At 52.3% G+C, this 17,445-nt stretch overlaps 1 protein-coding gene across 1 annotated transcript; it reads right to left on the reverse strand.

The window, feature by feature from the left end:
* Nucleotides 1-228: 228 nt before the first annotated feature.
* MAP1LC3A (microtubule associated protein 1 light chain 3 alpha) lies at nucleotides 229-17,445 on the reverse strand. Its single transcript, XM_062009405.1, has 4 exons — nucleotides 17,348-17,445; nucleotides 8,150-8,205; nucleotides 1,956-2,062; nucleotides 229-1,496 (listed from the first exon to the last, which is right to left on the reverse strand). The coding sequence occupies exons 1-4, from the start codon at nucleotides 17,385-17,387 to the stop codon at nucleotides 1,334-1,336; spliced, it is 366 nt and encodes a 121-aa protein (XP_061865389.1). The 5' UTR covers nucleotides 17,388-17,445; the 3' UTR covers nucleotides 229-1,333.

The following is a 17,445-nucleotide window of genomic DNA, read 5'->3' on the forward strand; positions in this document are numbered from 1 at the left end:
TGTGGGTAGAGCAAAGCACAATCATGCTTCCCACGTGGCTGTCCAGCACTCTGGCCTCTAAACCCAGCCTCCCCCTTTGCCTCAGTCCCTCAGCCCCAGCCAGCCACTTGTGCTGTAGCCTGGACTCAGCAGCCCCAAAGGCTGGGCAGGCAGGCAGTGCACCAGCCCCCATGGGCAACACATGTCACAGGGGCCATCGACACAGACAAATGAGATGGGAACAGAACATTCCTGAGACATGACTTGAATTTATGTTTATTTTATAGATATTTTTCTATAGATACCTTTGTATAGATTGAACTGGGTGGGGGGTTATCATATACATTTTTTTTGGTATAATACATGAGAAACAAGGACGGGAACATAGCAAATGGAAACCAGCACATTCCTTGAGTGAACTCTTTGCCACACTGGGACTGAGGAACTGCATGCAATGGGCAGCCAGAGAGAAGGGAATTCCATTTCATTTAAAAACAAAAGGAACCGAGACAATGCAGGTACAACTGTCAGCAGAGGAGCAGCACTACACATGGCAAACCTCTATAAATTAAAAGGACATTTCACTCTGACACCTACTAGGCTGTAAAGTGCAATGAAGCCTGATTTATTTACCTACAGAACACAGGAATGATCCCCTCTCCCCATTCCAATCTATCCCTAAAAAAACCCCCAACCAACCAACACAACCCAGTAAATCTAAAGAATGGACATTATCCACAGTCCTACAGAGACGCCTACATCTACTCAGTAGCACCAAGAATCTGATATGGGTGTAATTAAAACCAATTAAAACAGGGAGCAATGGTGACACCTGGGTGCTGCTGCTGCAGCCCTCCTGCCCTTCGGCAGCGTGTCGGGGAGAGGCGGCTCTGCCCGTGCCAAACGCCACGGCCACAGCCTGCCGGCCTCTCTCCACCGCGGGCCCAAGGCTGTGGCAGCACAACTGCAAAGGAGCAGAGCAGAGGGAGAGCAGCCAGAGGGGATGGCAGGGACAGGAGGGGACGGCAGGGACAGGAGGGGACAGCAGGGGACAGGGGGAGACAGCAGGGGACAGGGGGAGACAGCAGGGGACAGGAGGCCGAGGCCCCGTGTGCGCGGCGCCGTCTGCAGGTGTGTGAGGGGACTCATCTATACAGAGGTGAAGGGTCGTGCAAGTCCAACACATGCCACGAGCCTCTTTGGTGACAGGGGGATGGGAAGGGGAGGGAGGGGAGGAGGGAAAGGGAGTCAGCGCAGCCCCCCTCTCGTGAGCCTCTGGTTTGTGTCATCTTCCAAGGCCAAGGGCCTGCACGCCACAGTTCATCTGTCTCCACGTGACACCTCTCGGCAGGCCTCAGTAGCCAAAGGTCTCCTGGGAAGCATAGACCATGTAGAGGAAGCCATCCTCGTCCTTCTCCTGCTCGTAGATCTCTGAGATGGGGGTGGACACGCTCACCATGCTGTGCTGGTTGACCAGCAGGAAGAACGCCTGCGTGGGATTCAGCTGCAAGCGACGCCTGTGGGGACAAGGGCAGGACGGCCTGGGTCAGCTCACCTGGGCGAGGCACTGCAGCAATGCCCTCTGCACGGGGCCAGGCCTGCACAGCCAGCATCTCCTCCCACATGCTCAGGACCATCTCTGTCAGCCCAGCCGAGCTGCTCCAGGCTCCAAGGCCTCCCGAGCCAGGAGTCTGCAAAGCCCCTTTCTGCAACAGCTGCTGGCAAGGGCGAAGCAGAAAGGCCCGAAGGAGAAAAGGAGGAGAGTGGAGTCCTCCTCACCAGCTCAGGGAGTGTCTTGACAAGGTTGTGCTCTTTCACCAGATGCTAAGAACCTGCCTGCCCTCAGCCCCCACAGTCAGTAGCACAACACCAGGATGCTGTGGTTGTCATGTCCCCATTTGCACTGCCTCTGCCCCAGTCAGGGCCTGTGGCTGAGGATGGGCTCACAGCAGGCCAGCTGGGGCCACTCCACTCACCGGATTATTTTGACCAATTCACTCATGTTGACATGGTCTGGGACAAGGAACTTGGTCTTGTCCAGCACTGGCAGCTGCTTCTCCCCTTTATAGCGCTCGATGATGACCTGAGGAGAAAGTCATTGGCAGGGTTAGACACAGTTTGCCCCAAGAACAGGCCTCAAGGTCAAACACAAATCAAACTAGCACAAGTAGAAAAGTTGAGATAAGGCTGAGCTCACTTTGCTTCACCCTCATAGGAAACAAAAATCCCAGGACACAAGCAGTGACCATCAGGTTGTCTCTAGACAGCTCTTCAGCAGAGCCAGGCGGTGCAGAGCATCAGGGTAAGTGACCTAAAGCACCAATTGCTCTGGCTGGCTGAGAAACACCAAGCATTAGTGGACTGATTAGCTACCTCCCTCTCCCAACACACAGGAGATCTGGAAGAGGAGTGAAGTGTATTTTAACATAGTTTCTGGACTGAACAATGCTGCAGGTTTTGCTGCCTTGAGCAAATGAGTGAGTGCACGGTGCACAGCAAGAGGCATCTTCCTTTTGTGCTACAAGGCCAGGCTGCTGCTGCTCAGGATCACCCTGCTTGCTCAGGAACAGCTGCAGATTCTCCCAAACAGGTAGCTTTCAGAAATCACTGCAAAGCCAACCAAGGCATCCCTTCAGAAAGGAAGAGTGTGGATTCCATCATGTGAACATTCAGACAGGGTGACTCCAAAAAGCATCAGAGACCCGTGGCTGCTTGTCTCCTGTGCCCACAGCTGTGCAGTGAGGGTGCTTCATGCAGTGCCACCATGGGGACAGCCCAACCTGGCCTCCCCTGCAAGAGCTCTTGCTTGGGAAAGCTCTTGCCACAGTAAGCAAGGTTTTCCATTTGGTTTGCTTGCTGTTGTAATTCATTAATTTCCTCTGTTAACGAGTGTCTGCCGACAGCTACAACTGCTGCTCGAAACCAGCTTGGAAATGTACTATTTGTGTTCTAAGAAACAGAGTGGCAAGCAGCTAAAATAAACCATGGTGTTACTTACAAAGCTCCATTCATGCCCATTGCTCTCACATCTCTCCAGTACTGAGCTGTTCTCTCTGCAGACAGACACAGGCACTCACCAGTTCATTGTCCTCTGTGACTGAACGTTATTTCCCACTACAAGGCAAGGAGTTCCCACAAATCATTTTCCCAGGTCTTTTCCAAAAATAAATGGGAGACTGCAAATGCCTGTGGGCAGTGGAGGGATGGAGCAGCCTGCAGAGATCAGGATCCCCAGAAGATGGCTCTGTGGAGCCGAAAGGATCAGGAGAATTTGCCTTTCCCTTCGCGTCTGTTGCCACACCAGCCCCTGGCAGCAGCCCCTGGCAGTGGCTCCTGCTGCCTGCACACACCAAAGCCCAGTCACACACTGTGGCTGGGATGCTGCAGCATCCCCGGTGAGCTAGGAAGGTCTGATGAGCTCCTCAAACTGCAGAGCCAAGTCTCCTCTCAGTATTGAGCAAGAGTGCCAAAGACCAGGGAAAGGCAGGTATTGCTCCTTCAGCCCCTTTTGCAAGGGGACCCAATGAAAGAACTTTCTGCAACAGCCTAAATCATGCAGCAGCTGCCCCTTACCAACCTGCTGGCACCCCTTCCTCCCTCCAGGAGCAGGGCACAGGACAAAGCCAAGCAGGCCCATCCTCCTCTGAGTTACTTGGAGTATTGTGGAGAGGAGTATTTTGGCTATAGGGAGATGAAGAGTCTCAAGGGGCTGGACACTCACAACAGTCACATACACAGATGCTGCTCTGGCCACTGGCAAACACAGAGGCAGCATCAGGACCTCAAGGTGTTGACAGCAGTTTGCACAAAGGGGCAGCTCCACAGCCACTGTTTGTGCACCTTTACTTGTAGAGAGGGCCCTGGACACCTGGGCTATGCCTCATTTCTCACTTCACACCTAGCAGGAACAGAGGCAAACGACTCTGATTACCAGCCAGTTCCTTCCCACAAAGAAAAACCTCCCAGTTAGTACAAGAATGAGATAAGAAGGTTGTCCTGGCTGTTAAAGCAGCAGCTGCCTTGTGTCTTGAGCAGACAGAGGGCCTCAGATCCTCCTGTACAGAACAGTTCCAAGAGTTTCTGTTTCTGGAACATGAGCTGTTATTTGTGTCACCCAGCTATGGGAACAGGTGGCCAAGGGACAAAACATGTCTGTCTAGCTGTGGGGGGAAATGCAAGATCAAATGCTAATATGGCATCTCTGTGGCCACAGGGCCTGGATACAAAGCCACCTCCTCTCCCCTAGCAAGCTACTGCCTGGGGCCAGGGGGTTCCTCTGTGTGAGGCACCTGCTCTTGCAGTGGGAACCCACCACAGATGTCACTGCAGAAATCACAGGAGCTGAGCACAGGTGGACAGGCTTAGGGCAGAGCCTGGGGGCCTGGTCATAATGGAAAGCTTGGGCTGTATTTATAAACTCAACCCTGTTCTGGAGCCAGTGTGAAGAGGTGGGAAGGGATTCTGATAGAGAATGGGGCCAGAACAGTCTGCCTGACAGAGGAAGGCTGCCAGTGCCCCATGCCCCCAGGTCTAACCAGCACCAAGGCTGGGAATGTATTCCCAGGAGGCACACACACACACACAAGTGTCTATATAACACATACATACCTACACACAGAGATAACAGACATGCAGAGCACTCACACCAACAGCCTCATCCTGTCCTCCTCTGCCTGAGCAGAGTGGAGGTCCTTCAGTGGGATGATAGAGAACAAGTCATACAAGGATCAGCTGAGGGACCTGGGGATGTTCAGCCTGGAGAACAGGAGGCTGAAGGGAGACAGGAGTACTCTGCAACTCCTCAACAGGAGGCTGGGGTGAGGTGGGGGTTGTTCTGTTCTCCCAGGTAACAAGTGATAAGACAAGAGGAATCAGCCTCAAGTTGCACCAGGGGAGGTTTAGGTTGGGTATCAGAAGAAATTTCTACCCTGAAAGGGAATTCAAGCCCTGGCTCAGGCTGCCCAGGGAGGTGATGGAGTTCTCCCTGGAGGGATTCCAAAGCTGTGGAACATGCTCACTGAGGGACATGGGTTAGTGGTGGAGATGGCAGTGCTAGATTAACAGCTGGACTCAAGGATCTTGAAGGTCTTTTCCAACACAATTCTATTATTCTATACTCAGTAACTCCCCTCAGTGCAAAAGGTGCTCTGGTGTTGATCCATCTTGAGTTGTGTGAGGCCTGGACACTGGGTGTGCAGCTCCCCTGAACACCCTTTGCAGGAGCCCAGAAAATGCCTGTTCCTCCAAGTCTGTAATTTGGGTTTATGTTCACCTCTGTGCTGGGGCAGGGCATTAGTTGGGCTCCCTCACTTGCCATTGCCTCTTTATGCTCAGGTGTGCAGATGAGCTTTTGATCATCTAACCTAACAGAAACCTCTCTGCATGGCCCACACACCCCCTCTACCTTCCCTTGGCATAAGGTGGCTTTCCTCTAACCCACCTTCTGCAGCAGTACAGACTGTGACTCACTAGGCCTTGCTGAATTTAGCATTACAGTGCCTTGGGAAATGCTTTAATCCCATTGCTGCCCTGCACAAGCTGTTTCCCAGCAATTTGAGACTCTCCAAAGCTCCCCAGAGGTGGCTTAAAGCTTGCAGCTGCTCCTCAACAGGCCTCAGCTCCATGGGCTCAGAAAGATAGCCGACAGCACGGGAGGGTGATGGGCAGGCATCAGCTCAGTCTGTCCTCTAACAGGGCATGTGCTGAGGCTGTGAATGGAGGTCCCAGGTTAAGAGAGTGGAGCATCTCCCTTCTGATGAAAGGCTGAGGGAGCTGGGGTTCTTTAGCTTGGAGAAGAGGAGACTGAGGGGTGACCTCATGCATGGCTACAAATATAGAAAGGGTGGGTGTCAGGAGGATGAAGCCAGGCTGTGCTCAGTGATGGCCAGTGATAGGACAAGGAGCAATAGGTACAAACTGGAAGAGGTTTCAAAGAAATACAAGGAAGGATTTGTTCCCTGTTGAGGTGAGGGAGCACTGGCAGGGGGTGCCCAGGTGGGCTGTGGAGGCTCCTTCTCTGGAGACATTCAAACCCAGCTGGATGAGTTCCTGTGTGCCCTGCTCTAGGTGGTGCTGCTCTGGCAGGGGGTTGGGCTGGATTAGCTTTTGAGGTCTCTTCCAACTATTGAGATTCTGTGATTCTGTGTGAGGGCAGGAAGCTCTCTGCCTGCTCTCACCATCCAAAGAGTCTCTGGAGCTGCCTGCAAGGGGCAGGAACCCCTGGCACGAGGTGGAGAGGGAAAGACTCAGGAGCCCCTAGCTCCTGCCAGTCTCTTTATTACTCATGTCAGTGAGGTATCCTGGGATGTGACTTCCCTTCAAAAGCTTGCACAGAACTCCACATTTCAGGCAGAGTCCAAGTTATCTACTGCTTTGTCTCTGGTGGCTCAGACACCACCAGCTCCCCCCATGTGTACATGGCACAGCCCCTTCCTCAGCCTCCTCTGGAAATATCTTCATGGAAAAAGGAGATCAATGCCTTTCCCTGGGCACAGAGCCAGGCCATGCACTCTGCAAACCCTCCTGGCCCTCTGTCAAATCAAAAGGGGATTCACCCAAGAGCTCTGAGTGGAAACCAGAGATGCAAGAAGAGGGCAGCAGCTGCAGCACAGCTTGCTGTGCCTGCGGCCAGCAGTAAGGGTGGGACCTGGGCTACCTTCTCCCTGACTCTCCCTGAGCTATGGGCTCAAACTGCTTTGCTAATTCCAAGTGCCTCTCTGGGGAAGCCAGTCACCTGTCAGTCACTGCTCCTGTCTTGCATCAAGACCATCCCACCGCCCCTGTGCCTGCACTGCACTACTCCAGCAGTAAACTACTATTGCAGCCAAGCTGAAGGTATCCTCCCCTAACAGAATCACAGAATGGTGAGGTTGGAAGGGCCCTGCAGAGCTCATCCAAGCCAACCCACTGCTAAAGCAGGTTCTGCTCCATCAGGTAGCACAGGAACATGTCTTTTCTCTGCCCTGATCCTGGAGGGAGCCTGTGCCAGGGCTCCCTCACCTCAGCACCAAAGAGGATTTGCCTCCTGTTCCAGTGGAACCTCCTGTGTTCCAGTTTGTGCCTGTTACTCCTTGTCTTGTCACTGGGCACTACAGAAGAAAAGACTAGCCCCATCCTCTTGACATCTGCCCTTTAGGGATTTGTGTTGATGAGGTCCCCTCTCAGCCTTCTCTAGGCTGAACAGCCCCAGGTCCTGCAGCCTTTCCTCCTCACAGAGATGTTCCTTGGGAGCCCTGTGCTGGCCTCTGTCCAGCAGTTCTCTGTCTCTTGAACTGGGAAGAAAAAGAATAACTTTCACTAGAAGATGCTGTGCTAAGAGCAGAGTAAGGCAGGAATGGACTAGTATGTGCCCAGAGCAATTTGAGACACTAAGCCTTGAAAGCTTAATCTCTCCTGAGAGACTGGATGCAATTTTAAGACAAGGCTGATGTTCACACAACACTGAGAGTGAGCTGAACTAGGAACACACCTCAGTCTTTGGTCATACTGCTACGGTACTGCAAACCCTAACTCAAGCAAGCCTGGAGGATGTTATTTCTCCAAGTTGTGCATCTTCTCAGGAAGAGAAGGAAATCCCCAGCCAGGATACCAAAAGCACACTCACACCCAGTACAAGCATTAGGTCTGATGTGGGCAAGAAGTGGTGGAGGCAGTTCCTAGAGTCTCACCTACAAGCGTAGGTAGGTGGGAAAGCACAGAATGGGTGTGACTGACTGGCTGTGGTGTGGATTGTCTTGACAGCCACTTTGTTTTCAACACAGCCAAGATCATCTTGCACATTTTCCTCTGGGCAAACAGAGAGATCTCCTCAGCAGGTTACCCAGGAAAAGTCAGGGAGCTACAGCAGCAAAACCAACTTTTTGTTTCAGTTTTCAGCCCATTTCAGAGCTCTCTCCTTCTGCACAAGCTTGGAAGTAGATTTGAGATCCAATCAGTTCCTTGCTTCCAGGGCAGGCATGAAGTTTAAGAGAAAGTCCACATTTGGCACTGCTGAGAACGTGGCCTAACAGTGAGCAGGTGCCACACACACAGCACGAGGCCTACGGAGAGCAGCCTGTGCTGATTCTGGGCAGCAAAGGTTTGTAACCTCCTTGGCTGGTGGAGGCTCTCCAGCAGCACACAGGAGTGATGGGAACAGCCCTCAGACAGAGCAGTGAGCAGGGTGACTTACCGGGATCTTGTTTGGGTGCTGCTCTCGGATCTGCTGCACTTCCTTACAACGATCCGCTGCCAAGAAACAGGGAAACGAGCGAGTCAGAAACACACGCTGCAAGGCACAAAGTGACAGAGTCACACTGCAAAACAAAGGCAGGTTCTGTTCATCAGGCCAGATGTCACCTTCGTGGCTTCCTACCAGCCCAGGCATCCTCCGAGGCAGGGACAACTGGGTAGCACACCCGGGAACCAAGTGAGTTAAATGAGACCTTAAGAACTAAAAAACTCTTCTCTTAAGCCTCCCTTAAGCAAATGCAGTTCATGAGCACCAGTGCTGGGCAGCAGCATAGCTTTAGGGTCTCCTGGCTGCTTCCCCAGAGGAGATAATTCTTCAGCTGGGGCTGGATTTCAGCCATTTCCTTCTGCCTGTTGTGAGCTTCCAAGCACTACCTGGCACGGTGCCTCGGGCCAGAAAAGGTACCCCCTGCCAAGGAGGACTCCTTCACCCTCGTGGATCTGCACAGTGGCCACAACAGCTACTGGCCTGACAAAGTATTTCTAGACTTGTCATGGAAACAGGGAGCAAAACCTCAGTAAGGAGATGACCCACGTCCTGAAAGGCTTCTTCTGCAGTTGTTCTCACCCTTTCTAAGCCATTTTCCTCCAGAGTCCGTGTTCACTGACACACACAACAGGCCCCACACAAAAGCTTGTACAAGCTTACAGGAGAATTTCAGTGCCCCCTCACTCCTTTACCTTTACTTTGCACAACTCAAAGCAGCAGAAGGCAGAGGAAGGAACTGTATCAGGACCAGGTACAGCTCTGTGGGTGCTGTTCCTGGGACACTGCAGACATACACTGCTCTTTGCATTACCACTACTCTGCAAAGTGCTTCACAGCCTACAACAGCTCACCTGAAGTGCCATGGGGAAGCAGTTTGACGGAGCACAGTAGATAGACCAGAGGGTGAAGGCCAGTGACTAGGGACTGCCTAGAAAGGCAAGATCTGGGTGTTGCAGGATCTGTCCATGGCATCACCCTGCCACACACAGTCACCTGATGCTCGACTCCCCCTCCTGCTTCACACAGCCTCCCCTTCTCACAGCACACCAGGAGCACATAGGGCAGGGTAAGTGCATGTGTTTGTGCTTCTCCTCACAAATGTTGAGCATTTCTCCTCTAACCAGTTACAAGTTAATTGCTTATCAGTTAATTGGGCTAGACACGACTTTGGGAAGAGACGAGTTTCTTTAGAGGTCAAAAGAATACAAAAATCACTGGAACACTGAAGTTTTTGAGCACCATTTCTGCCTCCCCTGAGAGGAAAACACCCCTTTGCTAGGAATTGCTAGCCCTTTCCTCTGTAGGACTCCATAAAGAGCAAGATTATTTGGATTTCATGGGAAATTCAGACGTATTTGTTTTACGACTGAAGATTTAGTTGATGTTTCCTCCTCACCTCATCTAATGCTCCAGGGCATCCACAGTTACTCCTGTGATACAATTTTCCCCTGAGGTCCCAATCAGCAGGGAGTTACACAGAGATCAGCACTGCAGGTGATGCTGGTACAGCACTGCCTCTGCAGAACACTGAAGGACAGTGACAAGAAGCACCCAGTACCCAATGCACAGCACCCAACCTGAGCAGCCAGACAGAAGCACGTGCCCCCCTTCTGCAGAGCTCTGCTGCCACGTGTTCCCTGCACAGCAGCTTCAGCAGGACAGAGCAACTGAAAGCCTGGGGATCAGAGCATGAGGGGACAACACTCTGGTAGTTTGACTGCAGCCAGCTCAGACTCACTGGGTATGAACAGAGCCTGCAGAAAGCTGTGTCCTTGTGGCTGGCTAGTTTTTCCTGCATCTCTCCAAACTATCAGATGGCCATGTAGATGAACATCCAAGACATGATGCATTTCCTGTAGGGTCACAGTTTGCACAGGAAGCCCCAACAATGAAGTAATTATGAGAAAGGGTCTGAGAAGGTATTTGCCAAAGGCAAATTTGCAGCCTTTGCACATTACCGTGGCTAGTAATGTAGATAACCTCAGAGCACCCCATTAGTCTAGGCTGCATGCCCCAAAGGGCAGCCACACACTTGATGCCCCTGCTGCTCTCTGGAAGATCACCAACTGCAGCCCAGGGCTGGCAGCCATCACCACCTTCACTCCACAGAGAAGCCAGAGGTGTCTCCTGCCCATCACACTGGAAAAGATGCCACACAAGAATTAAAACAGTCCATCAGCTACTCACTGCATGTCAGTGTCCCAGTACCCCACCCCTGAAATCACAGGCCTCTGTCCCCTGAGGGGTGCAGACTGCAGGTGCCTGGGAGAGAGGCCAGCCTGCTGCTGCAGCACATTCTTCCAGGTCCTGCTGACTCCACACTCTGCAGGAATTAAGGGCAAAAGCCACCAGTGATAAAGCTCTCAACAAGACTCAAGTCTGATGTATCACAGTGGCAGCTCCCATCTCGCTCTTCAAGACCTGCCATATGCCCAAGACCTGCTCCCCCTGCACAGATGGGCTTTTGCAGACTTTCTGATGTCAGGGGACCTGTGGGAAGTGGTAGGTTTGCAGGTTGCCACAGTGCAATGACAAGAGGTGCTGCTTGACTCCAGGGGCTGCTGGATCCCTTCAGCGAGCACGTGTGACTGCCATGACAAAAGCACCCAGGGCCCTGCACTTCCTCTGCTCAGATGCCCATTTCAGAAACTTCAGGAAGGCAGTTAGGAGCAACCCCACCTAAGCTGTTCAGGTCTCTGAAGACTCAGGACATCTGAAGCTCTGCTAAGGAGCACACTCAGTCCCATCCTTGCCTTGGAGATCCAACCAAGCAGGCTTAGGGACTGGGAGAAACTCTCCTGCATCAAACCCTCCACAAGAGTCATTTCTGTGTGCACAGTAGTTTAGGCACAAGAGATTTCCCACAAGAAACAGGTGATGGTCACACATACCCTCCTGTGCCTGCAGTGGGAGCTAGAGATTGATCCTGTGCCTCATGAAAGCATCTTCACACAGCAAGGAATGGCTCTAAATACCACCTTGAATCTGATGTATGTGTAGTCTAATCTAAGCCACGGGGATAGAGAGAGGCTGTTCAAGAACCCTTGGGAGAGCCACTGCTGGAGAAGCAGCTCAGCTCCTCAGCTCACCCCACACACAGGTACACTCCCTCCACCCCTCACCAACAGTGCCTGCAGCTCACCTTCCACACACACAGCTCTCACCTTACAAGCTTTGTTCTTCTCCTGCAGCTCTCCCAAGTTACAGCTGTGCTAACAGAGGTTAAGACTTTCCTCTTTTCTGTAGCCCCTGGCTAAAGTTAATCCTCAGCCTATACACAAAGTGAACCACAACTGTCTTACACAACCCAGCCCATTTCTAGATATTTTCTTCCTCTGGCCCCTCCTCACTGCAAGGAGAAGCAAAACACCACAGCTCAGCTCAGGGGCTCCAAGCAAAAGAGGACGAAGGGGCTACATCCAGCTGCTGTCCCAAGGGAGCTGAGCACAGACTAACAAAGTGCACACAGAGGCAAAAGCACTGTCTCTGCTCCCAGGTGTAGGCAGCACACATCTGCCAGGAGGGAAGCTGGGCTTCTCCCCAGTGTCAGCATGAGACAGCTCAAGATGGCAGCAACATTTAAACCACACACTTTTTATTGGTTATTCCCAGCAAGATTTCCCTGCTGAGGCTTTCTGAAAGACAGGAGTATTTTTGTAGCATTGCATACACCAGGAAAATTGCCTATTTCTCCTCCAACTGCTGTTTCAACTGTTAAATACCAACAGCAGAGCTTGCAAATTGCCCAAAACACCAGAATCTCAGCTGTTTTCTTGACTGAGGTCCTTTCTAATCTGTTCCTCCAAAGGTGTGGGCACACACTGTATCCCATGGCATTGCAGGAGGAGATCCTGACAACAGTTAAAGAGCAGAAAATTTTAAGCCAGACCTTCCAAACATGAACCTTTGTAACCATCAGTGCACAGGAATCCTGACTATGGGAGATGGGTCTCTGCTGTGCTGGGTGCTCTGCAGACACAGGACGAAAGGAGAGTCTTGGATGTGAAAGAGCTTCATCAGACAAAAGATACAGATGGTGGAACAGAAGGAAAACAAGTTTTCCAACAGTGCAGTTGCATAAGGGACAGCATTTTTCAGGGGACAGTAGTCAGGCACTCCTGCTGTCCTGGGGCAGCTGATGGACTCTACACCAGCCCTGCTGCCTGTGACCAACAGGAAAGAAAGCCCCATTCAAAAAACCCACCACCTGGAAACATCATCAATGTGCTACCAGGTAAACAGATCCTGAGCTCAGCAAGAGCTGTGTGTGGAAAGCAGAGGAGAGACTCTGCCATGAGCTACTGCCCTGTGGCCCCATATCCCAGGGCTCTGGGGGCAAGGATTTTCTGCAAGGAAAGGAGGAACTGGATAGTTTGAAATGAAGAAGTGGCTGGGATGAGCTGGCAACTGCTGAAGACACAGGATAGTTATGCAGGTCATTCCAGATGAACACCATTAAATAGTTCTGTAATATCACACTGCCCTAAGGCCACACACCTCTAACCACCAGCAAATACTCCCCTGTGTATATGGCACAGCTCACACAAGAGCTGAGCTGATCTGTTCTTGTCCAGTGCTGGAGATCTCCTTCTCAGGCCAGTGGCACTGTGGGAAGAGCCTCCCAGATCCAGGAGAGGAAGGCAGAGCTTGTGTGGCTGTCCTGGGAAAGCTCTCCTCACTGCTGAGAACAGGCTACACAGGATAGCAGTGTTGTGGAAACCTGACTTCTGATCAATGGTTCAGGACAGGGTGAATGCCTCAGGACCAAAACCACATTGTTTTAAATGTAATGGCTGATAAGAAGTGTGTTTCTGCAACACAATGTATGCTGAGCCTGATGTTCCACTGCCACAAGAAAGTATTGCCAACATGAACATGGACTGATCATCTGTCTGCATGACTGTTTCATTGTTACAGCTTCATTACATGATGTGTAATGTCTGGAAGGGGTTTTGAGCACCTAGTTCCTGGAGACCTGTGACTGCAGAAGTTGCTCAGCAGCCTTGTTCATTTGCACAAGTTCCCAATCTTCCTGGCTCCAGAGTAGAGCTTGAAAATGGAGTTTTTAAGAGACAAACATGACCCACCTTCATTTTCTTTAGTAGTTTCAAAATTAAACTGAGTGTGACTTTGAGCCAGGCTCCAGGAATGAATGTTTGTATCTGGCAAATCCACACAACAACTGTGGAGTGTAAACTCATGTCAAGACATTTGTTTCCAGTTGCACAGAGGAGCACTGGACCTCCATCATTCAAACACCTCAAAACAGAGCTTCCAACTCACTGCAGAGCCTGAGCATGGGGGGAAACGGGCAATACCTTCTGCTCCACATTTGGATGGCATATGCAATATTTACACCAGAGTTCCAGAACAGGGAACTGACTTTTTTGCTATTGACAGTTTCACTAGCCTTGGAAAAAAGAACTGTAAGGTCCCTCCAGAGGAGCTGTGGGGAGGCTGTTCTCTGCTTCCCCTCTAGCTTGTGATTGACCTTCCCTTCCATCCTGACAACCTTCACAATTACAGGTCTCCAGGACAGCAGGAATGCACTCAAATTTATCAACGCTACTCAAGACACCTGAAGTTGCTCTAACTGCCACTCCTGACAGAACTGCATTTTAATGCACAACACCCCACTGTGAGTGCATAGAGACTCTGCACAGGCTGGGTCACGGCTATTTGTGCACAAACCTCCCTGGACACACAGGGATTTGAAGGGACTGTTGGGCCAGACAAGTCAGACACAAGAGTCTTGAATTATTTCTCCCAAAGCCTATTTCCAAACTGCTTCTGAAGAAAAAAGGCAGCAAACAACTGCATGACCACAGAGTTGGAGGCGTTTACACACTGCAGGGTGACACACTGGAAGACCTCTGGAGTGACTCTCCTGACCCTGATCCCCACTGGGACTGACCAAGGAAGGAACACACAAGCCATGGGAGATGACTTGTCTATGGCTCATGGCTACTTAACAACAGAGGCAGTGAGTGTCTACCAGTCTTACAGCTCCTACATTCATCAGCCTCCACCCTTATTATGGCTCAAGGGGATATCCAAAGTTCTTGCAGTGAAGCATTAACGAAGAAAGGACATGCAGGTTTTATTATTCCTGGCTGCCAGTCAGGACCTGTTGTTATATAAAAGAAGAATCATGATAATTTGCTTAAAAATCAATACTTGTGGTCTGCAAGTCTAGCTGGCATTTGTTCTGCATGTTTGTTCAGTTCTTCATGTACCAATATTTTCTCCAATGCTGATAATTAACTACACATGAAATCATGTCACAGAATGTCCTTAGCTAATTAATGCAACAAGGCCCAGGCAGCTGAGCATCAACTGGCAACAGCAGCTTCTTTCAAGGAATCCCAGCTCTAACTACACAACTGCTAGAGCAGGAGTACCCCAAGCACAGAGCATGAGGACAAGCTGATTCACCAGCCAACCTCAGATCAAGATGCTTTTCCAAGGCACCAACAAGCACAACTGTTATGACAAGCACAGATACTGTGCAAGACAGACAAATCATCTGCTGTTAGTCCTTCACCTGGTACAAGCACAGCTGGCTTACACCAGTCCCCAGAGAAGGCAATGCTCCACTCTTCCCCACGGCCAGGAGCAGAGGGAATTCAGCTCCACACACTGCCCTCATCTGCCACTGGTAGATGAGGAGTGGCTTCCCATAGCTAAAGGCAGATCTCCCAGAGGAAAGAACCTGGGATGGGAATATCAGCCCAGAGCGGCTGAGGTCAAACCTCTGTGTTTGTCAGCTAGCCAAGGGCTCCAGCTGACCAAGGGGACACACAGACATGTCTTACTGCAAAGTGCCTCCCTTTCTTGGGGCCCAGGGCCAACGCACTTCCAGTCAGCCGACCAGCCCAGGTTTAAGGTGCATGTCTGCAACCACACTGGTTGGAAACAAAGCCTGAAGCCTGTTGGCAGCCTTGCAGCAGCACAGCAGCCAGTTCCAACCAACCACTTCAAGAACAGTGGGAGGTGTGAGCACTCCCTAATGCTCTGAAGGGCTCGACGGGAACTGCAATGGTGTCATCAGGCTGTGGCACACTCCTTCAGCCAGGACACCCTGTTCCTTTGACACAGACCACAGCTCTGTTCTGGGAATTGTTCTGGACTCCTACAACGCATCTGCCTACACAGAAGATGTGTCTCAGTGTCTACAGCCAGGCCCAGCACATGAAAGCAAAGGGTTACTGTCAGATTTTACCCCCATGCACCCAGGTCAAAGATGCTCTGCTGCAGACGTGCCAAGGCACAGACACAAAGAAGGGAGAAAACGCGTGTTGAGGAAAGCAGAATCCTCAGCACTGGGTGGCAGACCAAGACCTAAACAAGACACTTGCGGGGAAACTGGAGCCTTTGGTAAACAGTCATAGTCCTGACTCTGCCTTTTCTCTGCTTTTTGGAACCGTTCCACTTCTATACAGTTTTGAAGCCTTAAAGACGAAGCCGTTCTGAGGGTACAGCGTCCCTGGCAATGTTCTCCATCAGCCCCTTCCATCTGCCTTGTAAACAATCGCTTCCTGCTCCTGTTGTGTAATGATTCCAATACGAAAACAAGCTGTATTTACTTTCTCCAACTGAGCAATTCCAGCCCTGACCCAAAGCAACTGCGAGGGCTGCCAGGCCTCCTCCTCCCCCTCTTCCCCCTGGCTGAGCTCTGCAGACCAGTCAGCTGAGAGAGCAAAAGGCCAGGGGAAAGTACACAGAAACAAGGAGCACTCGCAGTTGCCGGCACCAAACTCCTTCACCCGCCCTCTCTCCCTCTTGGGCTATTTTAATCCTGCTTTCTTGCAACTACTCTGAGCCTCCGATGTTGTTTTCCTTCTGGCTCGTACAAACTCTGAGCAACGTGCAAAGGCAAACCCGACTCCTCCTGACCATTTCTAAGCTGATCCTCACCCATTTAACCGCAGGGAGTTTCTAAGGGCTTCATTTAGGACTTTACTGCCTTTAACAGGCAGCTGAGAAGAACAGAGCAGAGTCCCAAGCAAAGTATCCTGAGGCACCCAGACCTCATCTTGTACTTGTTTGTGCACGTTCCCTGGGCCCAGTCGCTGGGGCAGGTGAAGGCTGGGTGAAGCATTCAAGGCCAGAAGGGTTATGCCAAGAAATCACCAAATATTTACAGTTTCCAAGACAACAGCAAGGGGCTGGATCAGCAGCTCGATTCTAAAACTCACCTAAGGAAACACGTCCTCACCCGTGTTTAGACGGTAGCTGACACACGAGACCCCGTTCTGCATGCACACACTAATTTCAGCGTTATTCAGGCAGCAAAGCACAACTTGGGACGTAACCTGCCAGAAACGGGCACCTCTCCCCACACCAGCTGGCAAAGCTCAACAGAAACAGCGGTTGATGTTTCACACGGTTCCACTATCGGCCGGGCAGGCGAATCTGGCCATTCCTCCGGCGGCCTCCCTGTCATTTGATTTGCCCACCAGGGACGTTCAGCGAAGGGGTGGCGATGATGTCAGGATTAGCTGCTCTGGATCTCAAGCACAACTAGGAGAGGGCGCATCACATTCTTAGAACAACACCAACACTCAAGCTACTGAGACAGGGAGCGGGGAGGGCAGGTGTTGAGCAGCTCAGCGTGCTGTGCCCGTCAGAAGCGTAAACGCTGCACCCAGGGCGATGCCACCCCAGCTCTTCGGACGGACGCACCCGACGTGACCCGGGCGGGCGACGGCTCCGCAAACACGGCGCAACCACAGAGCAGCTGCCCTTCTGCCCACACTCCCGCGGAACAAACGCGTTATTCCGTGCTTTGTGAAAAATGGAGGCTCGCTCGCTCTCCATCCCGCCGAGGGACAAGCGCCCCAGCCGCCGCCACAGCGCGCAGGCGACCGCTCCGCTGAACGGCGACGCGCTTCGGGGCTCGGCAGCGGCCCCGCGGAGCAGCCGCGGGGCTCCGAGCAGCTCCCCGAGCCCGGCCGGGCGCGACTCGCCCTCGGCTCCGCGCCCGTTCCCCCGCGGCCCCGGGCGGGGGTCGCTGCCGCGCTGACATCACCGCGCGCCGGCCCCCCCCGCGGCCCGGCCGGGCGCGGCGGAACCCTGCCGGGGGGATCTCCCCCGGGCTCGGGACGGTGCAGGGCGCGGGGACCCCCCGGCCCCCCGGGCGCGGCTCACCGAAGGGGCGGCGCTGCTTGAAGGGCCGGTCCGAGGGCATGGCGGCCAGGGCGGCGGGGCCGGGCGCGGCGGCTCCGTCTGGCGGCGCGGCCTGCGCT

This window comes from Colius striatus, chromosome 16 (genome assembly GCF_028858725.1).
Source record: "Colius striatus isolate bColStr4 chromosome 16, bColStr4.1.hap1, whole genome shotgun sequence".
NCBI classification, from domain to species: Eukaryota; Metazoa; Chordata; class Aves; order Coliiformes; family Coliidae; genus Colius; species Colius striatus.

Coding starts and splice junctions, on each gene's coding strand:
- MAP1LC3A (XM_062009405.1), bottom strand. CDS start 17,387: ATGCCCTCGGACCGGCCCTTCAAGCAGCGCCGCCCCTTCG. Junction 8,206..17,347: donor CAAGCAGCGCCGCCCCTTCG/GTGAGCCGCGCC, acceptor GTTTCTTGGCAG/CGGATCGTTGTAAGGAAGTG. Junction 2,063..8,149: donor AGCACCCAAACAAGATCCCG/GTAAGTCACCCT, acceptor CTTTCTCCTCAG/GTCATCATCGAGCGCTATAA.